The sequence below is a fragment of the Stylophora pistillata genome, chromosome 12, assembly GCF_964205215.1.
Source record: "Stylophora pistillata chromosome 12, jaStyPist1.2, whole genome shotgun sequence".
NCBI lineage: Eukaryota > Metazoa > Cnidaria > Anthozoa > Scleractinia > Pocilloporidae > Stylophora > Stylophora pistillata.
The window spans coordinates 15,099,984-15,112,500 of record NC_142530.1 but is presented as its reverse complement, the minus strand read 5'-3'; the positions used below and the strand labels follow the sequence as shown (position 1 = coordinate 15,112,500).

The following is a 12,517-nucleotide window of genomic DNA, read 5'->3' as shown; positions in this document are numbered from 1 at the left end:
GGGAAGGAATTTACACTGAATTAATTAGAGTAGCTTTTATGTAACTAACTATATATACATTATCCAAAGCAATGTTTTCTCTGTGATGTCTGTGTGGTCTTGTCTGATTTTTACCATTGCCTTGCCCAAAAAAGGAAATTGTGCTGAGGATGACATAAGATTTTGTGATACAGTGCTATGATTTCTAACACAGTATCTTTAATGCAATTACTGATGGTGAAGGAGTTAATTGACTTCAATGATAAATGTAGAACATAGCAAACAATAAAACGATCAGTGTCTAACCATAAATTAGCTCTTTGTCTGGGACAATTTCGCAGCATTAATATTTGCAAAGGATAATTCATATAACAGCTACCGCAAACTAACCTACCAAAAAAACATGGCGACTTAAGTACATTCAGCCAGAACTCTTTGCACATGAAAATGATGGAACCACTCATAAAAATGAGCAGTAAAGGTCTGAAAAATCTAAACCTCTTTTAATGATCGAGGCGAAATTGATAGTGACACATTATCTCATCATAACTTAGACTAGGAGCTCAATTTTATCTTTCTTTGCACAAAATGCATTTTTCCTTTAAATTGTATCATTAACAAAACCAAAGGAAAAGATGATTATAGCAAGAACAAAAATGTAGCACAACATATACCTTTTTACAGGTAGTGCATAATTTGCCAAGAAAATGTTTACAATGAAGCTTACCACTTCATCTGCACTTTTGTTTACTTTGCTTTACTGCTACATTTGACTGACTCAGCATTTTGGTTGCATTCCTCAAGAGAAATGTTCACGTGGTACATCAGAAGATCATCACATGTTACATAAAATCACCACATGGTACGAAAAAATTAACGGCAGATCGAATGAAAAGTCGAAGGCCGTCACAGTCTACTGAGAAGAGTAGTGTATTAAATCTGCCTGTGTGGTACATAAGCATGAGAATTGGTCTTAAAGTGTCGTTATCTTAAGTCAAAAATAAAAGCTCCAATTCAAGCATAATCGACAGTCTCTGTAATCAACCTCAAATTTGCCCATAACGAATTTGCCCACAACAAATCTGAAAGACTCAGAAAAGCAAATTTTCTTCCTCTAGAAATGTTGTTGACATCTATCGTCTTGATGAATACTACCACAAGTAGTATTCGTCGTTCAACATGATAACCTCTTGGCCATTCCAGCTTACCATTAATTTTGCTTTTTACGATAGTCACTGACTACATAATGAGAACTGCAGGTGGTTACAGGACGAGCTTTGCTCAAGAAAAAAAATTATCAACAGGCATCGTAAACTGATGCCGAGGTTTGGAGAAGAAGGTGTTGGGTGGATGTCATCACATTAATTACACCACAATGTAGTTACATAGATTAGCGCCCACGAATCCACGAGAGATACGCGATTGCGTGCGAGTTAACGCGGGGTCATCTTTTGGCAATGAAAATCAAAATCATGAAATGAAATGAAGTTTGCTGTGCGCGTAATGGTCACGAAATACTGCGTTTTCTCTGTTTTTGCCTGTGTCCTTACTATGACATTTCTAATCACGTAGTCTTTCTAGGATCCTTCCTTTTCACAGAAGAGGCAATACCTGCGAGGCGCCGTATTCGAAAGAGCCTCTGTTTCGATTATTTATGTGTGATACTTTCACTTGGTTTGCCATAAAACAACAACAAAAGATATCGCAATTTTCATGAGCCGTACGACCTGAATAACAACCGTATCGAATTTCCAGTATTGCGTCACGTGGTGAATCGATCAGTGTTCACGCTTTGCAATCGTAGTACACGATGTAATTGTTTTTGTACAAAACCTGTGGCGATCGCACGACTTGCCTCGTATCCTGGTTGAATTCTTACTAATATTTTAATATTAAACTTTGAAGTGATTTTTAATGTCGAAAAGCATCATGTTTTCGATTTCGAAACCATTCGAAATGAAGTTATAGAGGCAGTCGGATTTTCGACCTGCGGCTTTCCACCGGCTGACTTAACCACTCAGAGTCTTTGCAGGATTACAAGTGCCACACTTGGCCCTTGAAAGCATTGGTATATACTTTTGAAAGAGGTATGTGGCGTTCCTTTGCGTAAATATTTCATACGCGATGTATTTAAGATATTTCCCGACGAAATCCAAAGTGTGGCGGCGCGGGAACTTCACTGAGCCGGCCAAATCATCGTTCGGAGTCTTGGGGTTAGCCGGGATCCCCGACATCGTTCACGTTGTGTCCACGTTCGGTGTAATAGCTGGTCTATCTTCTTCGTAATAAAACAATCCCCAAAGAACTTATTAAATCTGCGGATCTGCGGGATTTATGGCTATCGTAAATGTGGTGAACTCCGCCACACTTGGCTTTGAGCCCGAGGGCGCGAAAAATTTATCTTTTGGCGCCAAACTCAGTCACGACTCCGAAGAGCTCGCTTCCTTACTTACCGATAGATCAGCTAGAGTAAATTCCCTTGGAGTGGAAATTAAGAAGCCTCAAACACGGGTTTCCCATCTCGAATCGAACATGGAGTCAAGTTTACAGACCCCTTTTTCCACCTCAATGCCCGTACCTTGTCGTGGTGAGGTAGCTTGAGTGCCTCAATGACCAATTGCAATACAATTCTTGTAAGGAATTCAGCTTCAGTTGGTGGGCTGTATTTTCTGCAAGGTAGAGGCCTGACTAACACGGACTTTGTCATTGTAGTTATTGTTATGATTATTATAATCATCATTATTATTAATGATTTTGTTATTGTTATCATTATTATTATCTTTACGATTGTGATCATCATTTTCAAAATGAAATAGGCTGCTCAATGAGGATGGCATGCTGAGGCAAGTAGATTTTCATTTCATTCCCCCCTCCCCCACCAGTAGAAGTTCAAGCGTTTTTTATAGTTTTTCTCTTCAATAGATTGTTAGAATGCAGAGGATTTTCTAAGACACATTGTACAGAGGGCTTGTCTTAAATAGTTGTTTTCTGATTCAAAACCACTTGCCTGGTTATCTGATGGCAGAACTAACAGGTGGATCTGTTTCTCTCGGGTAGTCAGTCCATTATGGGCTGTTGTTATCTGATGGCAGAACCACCAATCTATTCTGTTTCACTTGGGTAGTCAGTCTTTGGACTGTTGTTATCTGATGGCAGCACCAGTCCCTCTTTCTTTCAGCTTTATGCTGTCAGTCCTTTATGGACAGTTATTTTTATCTGATGGCAGTTTTAGCTTGCTCTTTTTGTTTTGAAAAATGTGTTGCTTATGCTGTTTGTCACGTATCATATGTTATTAGTCATAGGCACTTTGGTCAATCAATGCTATCATTGTCCTTATTATTATTATTAATTCAGCTGCGACTCTTCTCTCTTTGACACAGGGCCCACTACAGAAGCAGTCCTGAACAGTTTTTGGGATTTTCCTGTCTTTACTTTAGTTTATTTTGCCCCAGTCTCATTCACTTGGATATTCATTCAGCTAGACTAACAATAACACCATTTTGTTCATGGATAAAAATTGAAATAATCATAATAGTAATATAAATGATAATAATAATGATTTGTTATTGTTATCATTATCATTATCTTTATGATTGTGATCATCATTTTCAAAATGAAATAGGCTGCTCAATGAGGATGGCATGCTGAGGCAAGTAGATTTTCATTTAATTCCTCCCCCCTCCCCCCAAATAGAAATTCAATTGTTTTTGATAGTTTGTCTCTCCAATAGATTGTTAGAATGCAGAAGATTTTCTAAGAAACATTGTACAGAAGGCTTGTCTTAAATAGTTGTTGTCTGATTCAAAACCACCTGCTTGGTTCTGTTTCTCTTGGGTAGTTAGTCCATTATGGGCTGTTGTTATCTGATGGCAGAACCACTAATCTGTTCTGTTTCTCTTGGGTAGTCAGTCTATGGACTGTTGTTATCTGATGGCAGAACCAGTCCCTATTTTTTTAGCTCTATGGTGTCAGTCTTTTCTGGACAGTTATTTTTATATGACAGCAGTTTTAGCTTGCTCTTTTTGTTTTGAAAAATGTGTTGCTTATGCTGTTTGTCACGTATCATCTGTTATTAGTCATAGGCACTTTGGTCAATCAATGCTATCACTGTCCTAGTTATTATTATTAACTCAGCTGCTACTCTTCTCTCTTTGACACAGGGCCCACTACAGACAGCACTAGCTTAATGAAGTCCCAAAACCTTTCACAATGAACCAACTGAAGAATTGCAGTTCTGCAAAGTTTTTGGGTTTTCCTGTCTTTTCCCTCAGTTTATTTTGCCCCAGTTTCAATCACTTGGATACTCATTCAGCTAGACTAACAATAACACCATTTTGTTCATAGATAAACACTGAAATAATCATAATAATAATATAAATGATAATAATTAACAATAATTCCACGAGCGCGCATTGGATATGAGATGATAGATAGCCAACGAGGTGCATAGCGCCGAGTTGACTATAATCATCTCATATCCAACAAGAGCGAGTGGAATAATTGTTTTATTAAAAAAAACGCCCCCAAGATATTAGACATATCTTCTTGACTTTATTTTGTAATAAGAAATCGGATGTCACAATGTACAGATATTAGATTATGGTATATTGGCTCATATACTATAATGGCTAAGCCAATTAGAAGTCTTGAATTGCATTATCCAATGATCCAGTTTTTAATAATAATGATTAGATTAATGGAAATAATCATAATAATTATAACCATCAAGATAATGAACATTATTTTTATAACTATTGTAAATATTATTATTATTGTTATTATTATTATTATTATTATTATTATTATTATTATCTTTTTTATTGTTATCAATGTTATTATTATTTCCATCATGAATTATTAGAGATGCTTGGGAAAAAATGGTCTAGTTCCCTCCATCTCACTATTCTTTCAGTTAAGTGAATTAAGACTTTTGTGAACAGTTACTGCTTTATTCTGTCATTCCTGATGACCATAGAAATGGTGAAAGTTCACAGATATTATCCCTCTAAGAGTTTCTACAGGTGTCTTTTTTTCCTCTGAATTTGGTTACAACAGAATGAAGGGCATCAGAGTATAGTGCACCCAGCTAGACATGAATGGAATTAACATTACTGAGTCATTTTGCTCTATTCAGGGTTTAATCTGTTCGTTCCCTAAATGCAAAACACATTTTACCGTTTTTTAAAACAAACGGATAAAAACTGCCAAGAAACAGCTACTAAATTTGTGGAAATATGACTAATAAGTCAACTAGACTGTGTACTACACATCATTGAAAATGTTTAAAAACATGGTGGCTAAATCAAATATCACTTTAGGAACATAAAATCGCAAGGTCAGTTTCCCATTTCTAGTGCCTGAGAAAAGATCAGGCCACCAGATTACTTCAAATTCCCTGGTTGCTCGTCCTTCTCAATTTCCAACAACCATTTTAATTTACTGGGTGGGAATCGTGCTTGATTTCCTGCCCCATGCTCTTTCCTTGGCCGCCTGTAAAGCTTGTTGAGAGTTTAACAACAACTACTTGCAGTAAACTCCATATTCCCCCGATAGCTTTTCTTTAACTCTAATGGTACAGAACTTTGATGACTCAGACCAGAAGTAACATCATCGATCACTTTATGATCCCTGTAATAAAAAACTTTGGATTTTTGTCTCCCTACAGGGGGCCGCAAATGCCTTTTTTCCCTCGCAATGTTTACAATAGCATTCGGCATGCTTGCGAACAAAGCTTGGATGTATGTTTCAGGAAGATATATAAGTATCTTTCAACTCGACACCATTTCCCTAAACCAAAATAATAATTACGAAAGTTAAGAGATTATTCACTTCTGGAGTAAAATGTACTAGATGATTTGCCCTTTCAAACTTAAACCCGAGTTATCAGGTTTTGTCAATCAAAATTGCACGCCGGATTATTAGTATTCCTTGGAAACCTTCCTATATTATCATAGATATCTAAGAAAAGTAGGTCTTTTAGCAAGGTAATCTATGGAAAAAATCGCGCTGCACAGCACTTAGAAGTATTTTCCTCACTCATTATTTTGCTCACTCTGCAACTTCGCGCAATACGCAATTATTACTACGTAATCAATTTTGGTGTCAAATTGGGAGAAGAGCTTGTGATTATTTTTGTTTTAGAGGTAAATTGCGATTTCTTGTATGTCCTATTTCGTCGAAGAAAAGTGCGAACAGATAGTGAAAGTGGTGAGTAAGTCACTATGAACAACTAGTGCAAAGTGACGGCGCTATCGAGCCAAACTGAGAAGTGTTCCTTAATGATCTTTCACATGAACCACCAATTCTTGCTATTTTTAATTTCCGCGTTTTAGTACACTTTGACATGTTCTTGAGAAGATCTTAAATCGGTTAGCGCTGTTGTTCCCTTCTAAATTATTTTGGCGGAAGCGCCTCACAGGACGCTGGTTTAACTAAAACCATGTATGTTGGGCGACGTGGCATTTTGGTTGCACAACTAATTTTAAAAATTTAATTTTAACAGCTATTCGAGTGTGTGAAGAACGGAAAGGAGCAAAATTACATACCAGCCGCTTTTGGATTAAGGGACGAATTAAAAATTTCTACAATGCAACTTATCCAGCATTGCTTGTAACTGAAAGATCTTGTCCTTATTCTTGCGGGAGGCCGTACGATCTGTTGTCCATTGTAGGCAAATGTAGCGCACTCTGCCTCGAGTGCAGCAATGTGATGTTTCGATTCTTTGTCTCAGTAGCGCAGTTGTTGTGTTGAACATGGACGAATATACATCGCAGCGTGTCTTGTAGATAGCTAGAGATGCCACGTTTAGGATGTGGACGAGCGTTAAAGCCGCTACTAAAAAAACAATCGACCGTTTTTCATTGTAAGGAGGTCTTTCACACAGCTGTCAGAACTTAAGGAGAGGAAGAACGTCGATCTCGCTCACCTAAGTAGCGAACTGAGTACGCCACGAGCGGCGACGATGATCAAACACCTGGAAGATCACCATGGTTCCCTCTACTGTTTGGTATGATAACCAAGAGCGAGCCCTTTCGACTTGTCACTAAGTTTTACGGTTTATAAAAGAAAGGCCTCGCTCTTCATAAAGCCTTAAAGAAAGAAACTGTAAAAGCTTACTTCGCTTGGAATTATAAAAATTTCCTTTCTTGAAAATCGAAGATTTTCACGGTTTCCGTAACTTTGTATTTTTCCAGATTTCCTCTTTTACATGTTATGCTGTTTTGCATTTTCTTGAACGTATAATTTAGTTCAGCGTCGATCATTTATCATGCTTTCAAGAAAATACTCTGATCTTTAAGTTTAACTGTAAAATCGCTTTGGCTTACATTGTGCGCATAAAAGGAGCGTTAACGCAAACGTGAGTTAATTCCACGCGAGGGTTTTACCTGGAAAAATGCCTGCACACGAGTGACGCCGATATTACCACGTGTCCCTTTCTGGAAAGCATTTGTGATATGACAAGAAAGGTCAGCATAAGGGTTTTGAGTTACCCAAACTATACAATTTGGACGCCGAAAAGTGCCAAAAAGTAATTACAGAGATTTCATCCGCAACACCTTGAACGTGCTGTGGGCGCGAACTAAGATCTTCTCTTACCGTTAATAATTGCCAGGCGGATCTCAGATCCGGCTTAGCCTAATTTGCATAAATGTTTTGGTGGGCAAAGCTCGTCATGCTATTGGTTTCGTGTGAAATGGGGACTTGCAGTTCATCGAGATTAGTGTTTTATCATAAAATGATACTATCAAGTTGGTGCAAAGACAGGTGTAAAAAGATATTAAATTGGATCAGAGATAACAGGTTCAGCAAGACATTACCGAGGTCTTCCCTTTAAATTGAACTCAAACACTCAACCGCTAGACGGCTGTTCCCTGTTTCAAGGCTGCTGTAAATGAAATCTCCACACATAATTTGCCCAAGCACATCCTTGCTCATCCTCAAATCTTAATGAAACCAAAATATACAACTCTGATCTCTGATGGATAACTGATATTTTGACTAATTAACAATAAGCACCTTCCTTGATTATGATTGGTTGTGTTTGTCAATGTTAAAAGATTTGACTGCGGGGAGTCATAACAAAAAATAGGGGTATCGGTTGGAGATCAATTTAGTGATTGAGTTCACAGTAAAAGAAAACTGCTGTAATGCGCTGCAGAATGGATTGTGCAAAACCTGGCCTTTTTCCAGAATTGTTGTATATCTTGATATGTATATCCACATACACATCCCCACTCTGCTCAAACATTGATTCGGATTACTGCGAATCAAAACGAGAAAAAGTAGGTCCCCAACCCATGCTGTATGGATATCAAATGCAATTGTCTAACCTGTGTTGAAACATTTCTCCAAAAGAACTTGAAATTATGCTGTAAACGTTGTAGGTTTAAGCGTGGTTTTTATTGGTATAAAAAGCACTAGGACATCGACATAAGTATAAGTATTCACGTGCAATAGTGATGAAATATAACATAAGCCAAGAAAAATAACCCTGTCACTAGACGTAATGGTGACATAAGCATGAGATGAGCACAAGAAAAACAAGACTGACCTGATATTTTATGCTTCTACTTATTGCACCAGTGAGGACAGTCCCATATGTTTTCATAGAATTTTAGACTACCTCACTTTTAAGCTTAAGTTAATGCCAATGAATTAAAGCTTTAACTTTAATTCTGCACAATCGTTGCATATTGCATCCCTCTCCAGGGATCATTTCAATATAAAAGACTTCAACTTCGCAATTTAATAATGCTATTGTCTTAAATAAAAGGCAAACTCTAGGAGCTCAATGCGCAAACCATGCCTGCAAATCGAGAAAATATTGCGATATAACATGCCCCTTTTTCTTTTCTAGCTCGACCAAATTTGAAATTTAAAGTGTCCCACAAACACATAAAATGGAATGGGCATAATTTGCTTAGTTTTTGAAAGCTTACTTACCTTTCCTAGGTAAAGGAAAGCGTGAACCTTGAGAACATACTAGCCGGCCTCCATTTTGTTTTGTCGTCACGCATATGTACATCAGTGACTCCCCAGACGTACATCAGTGACACTCCATGCGTACATATGGCGGAGTAGCCTACATACCGTATATGGAAGAAGCGCGAGAGACATTATTGGACAGAAGTATGCGAAGCGGAACAGAATTGGCGTGTTGTCGTGTTGCTGTTTCTATTTTCTTCAATCAATGATAAAAATTTTACTGTCGTGTAACTGATTTTCTTCGTTCGATTTATCTAATAAACTTGGATCAATATTCACCAGCCATTCCGACTATTTGTCGTCAGAAAAATGATTTAAATTGTCTGCCATTTTTTTGGAACTTTAATCCAATTCGTCGCTTGCGCGATGCGAGAAAGCCTGTCTAACCGGCTCTCTGGAGTACAAATACCGCGAAATACTTGTACTCGTCTTGGGCGTTATTTATACTGTGCGGAGTGTAGTTGGATAATAAAAGGTATTATCTTTCCTTGTCTCTCAATATTCTGCTTTTCTCGGACACCGAAACGATGAACACAGTTGCGATTTTCTTGAGTTGTACACTCCCGTGTTTCCGCTTAGACCATGATGCAGATTTGGTGACCAGAGAGAAAAGAACTGGCTTGCATTTTTTAAACTTGAGCGTTCCTAAGGAGGTTTGAGTAATCAATAAAGGCATCTTGAGAATCAAAAATTCAGTCATGTACGAAAAAAAAAATTACGATAATGATGATAATAATTGATCAGTTAGCAAATGAATACAGGTTGATAGTTTCGAAAGAGACTGTTTGGGGCTGCGTCGGTGGGAGAAACGAAATAATTTGGATGTATCAACAAAGTTGAAGTGGTATATTGGCCACCGTAACGATTACAAAAGCTGACGTTTCGAGCGTTAGCCCTTCGTCGGAGCGAATAGAGGAATCATGGGTGGTGTGTGCTTTTAAAGGTAGAGAATGGAGCTACGTTATTGGTGGGAACATGGCAACGAGAAAAACAAGAATAAATTAGTGGAATGAAAAGCGTTCGTTGATCGCTGTGGGATTAAGACTGCCAGTTTGAAAGATGAGCTTTTGTTCAAGATTTTTACGGCTTTCCGTGCTATCTAAGTGAAAGGAAAGACCACAGATTGCCATATGTTGCCTAGAATGATTAGGTAAATTAAAATGTCTAGCGACTGGTTTCGATGTGTCCTTGTCATTCCTTTCCACGTCTGGAAGGTGTTCTCGGAATCGGTGACCTAGTCTTCTGCCTGTTTCGCCGATGTATATCATTTTGCAATAAGTGCAAGTTATGCAATAGATCATACTGGCGGAGGTGCACGTGAAGTGATCGGTGATCTTAAAGGATCGTTTAGGTACCGATATTTTATCAGCATTGTGAACGAAAGGACACGTTTTGCATCGTGCACGAGCGCATTTAAAAGTGCCTGGTTGGTCAATAGTCTGAAAAGAACTTCTGACCAAAAAATTGCCTATGTTTTTGTCGCGTTTGAATGAAATGAGAGGAGGCTTCGAAAAGATAGTGCTTGTCTCTGGATCGTTTTGAAGTAATTTAAAGTTTTTCAGAATGATGGATTTAACTGAGTGGTTGTGAGGGTGAAACGTGAGAGTGAATGGAATGCGGTGGGAATCTTCCTTATGCGACGTTTGTAGTGCTGAATGTTGATCAATAAGTTGAGCGCGGTGGTAACCCGCTTGAACGAAAGAAACAGGGTAACCACGTTTATCGAAAAACTGGCACATTGACTCTTATTTGTGGTGGAAATCAGAGTCATCACTGCATAAACGACGAAGTCTTAGAAACTGAGAAAAAGGAATGGAATTCTTAACCTGAGATGGATGCGAAGACGAATGTAACAAGTAATTAAGCGAGTCTGTAGGTTTGTAATACACACTGGTGCATAAACCGTCACCTTTAATTGAAACTTTGATGTCTAAAAAGGATAAAGAATTGTCAGAGATTTCCCAGGTATATTTCAGAGCCGGGTGAAAAGAATTGACTGCGGTTATGAATTGAGTGAGCTCCTCTCTGGTAGAGGAGGTAGCGCCGATACAGTCGTCGATGTAGCGACCGCAGAGTTCAGGTTTGGGCCCGTTGTATTGGCTGAAAAATTGATGTTCGACAAAACCTACAAAAAGATTGGCATAGCTTGGTCCCATTTTGGTGCCCATGGCTACACCATTGGATTGTTTGAAGAAGTTGTTTCCGAGTGAAAATCAAATGAGTGTGAGCACTAGTTCGGCTAAGCGTAGTAGTGTTTCGGATTTAGGTTCCTTATCAGTTCGTTGCACCTAGTCGGCATATTTCGGACAATATCGACGAGAACCTTCCCAAACAAGTGAAAATGTGTGAAATGCAGACTTTCGTGTTCTCGATTTGAAGTCACATTACCCGCTAGAGCCATTCCTCTTAAACTCGGTCGTGGTGCAAGATGGCGGACGATTTTCCGTATTTTGACTGGGCACAGAAAATTAAATATTTGAGCAAATCAAAAAATTTTTGCACAGAAATACTCCAAAAAATAAGCTTATTTCGTTAAGCGAAAAAAACATTTTTGGGTTTAGGTGCACTTTAATGAGCAATACTGTAATACGTTCACGATAAGGCACTTTAATTTACAACAAGGGGAACAGTTCACTGATGTAGTAATGTAAGAGCGTAAAATGGTATAATTTCATATTAACAACAGCAACATTTGCTAAAATTGATATTAAAAACTCTATGTAGTTTTCGTCGATTATCATTAATAAAAACGTCTTTGCTTTAATGAAATGACACTGAGATACAAAACGCAGCGGTGCGTCATGCAGCACAATCGAAGCAGTTTAGCTTTCCTCATCTGAGTCAGTGAAGAACTCGATCTCCTCTATATCAGCTGATTCACCCATGCGGTAGTCTGGTAAACCATCGATATTTATTTCACTGGCCCTGCTACCGGAAATGGGTAGTGAAATTCTACATTTCACAAATGAGCGAATAACTGTGTCTTTCAGCCGGTGCGAGGTCTCTTGCCATGCCGTACCCACCCCTTTCGTGAAAAGCACCCGCCGATCCCCAGCAGTCACTTTTCCCGTCATAAAGTACTCTGGACTTGCGGACAAGTTTTCCGTAGCTAGTCTGTCGACACTTTTCTTAAATTCCGCATTAAATGTAACATCGAGTGGCTGAACCTTGTTCGTTACGCCCGGAGGTATAATCCTCAGTGTCGTCTGACACTCTTGCGTCAGAATGGTCTTTACCCTCTCTGTTGTTTGAGCTCCATGCGCATCATAGATAAGAAGTCTATCGCGTGGTTGACCAAACATGTTTGGCTTCTTCCACATATTTCTGAGAAAAAAGACCATCATTTCCTCGTTGCACCACGCGTTCTCTTGGAACTTGACCACGACTCGTGGATAATACTGCCTCTTTTCTCGGTCTGGACTTCGTTGTCCTGTGCCCCTAAAGATCAGCAAGGGTGTGATGGGAGGCTTGCCATCATCATCTTATCATGGCCTTCACCTATCGTCCGGGTCCATACTGACTTTTCTCCTCTTTGCGCATAAGTAGCTCCCTT

The 12,517-nt window shown here is 38.7% G+C and overlaps 1 protein-coding gene and 1 pseudogene across 2 annotated transcripts in view; one reads left to right on the top strand and one right to left on the bottom strand.

Annotated features, from left to right (window-relative positions):
- The window catches only part of LOC148718943 (uncharacterized), a 279,110-nt pseudogene that overhangs the window by 179,926 nt on the left and 86,667 nt on the right, over window positions 1-12,517 (top strand). The window lies entirely within an intron of this gene.
- Window positions 9,827-10,796, bottom strand: LOC148718949 (uncharacterized). Its single transcript, XM_088740220.1, has one exon. The coding sequence runs from the start codon at window positions 10,701-10,703 to the stop codon at window positions 9,966-9,968; it is 738 nt and encodes a 245-aa protein (XP_088596346.1). The 5' UTR covers window positions 10,704-10,796; the 3' UTR covers window positions 9,827-9,965.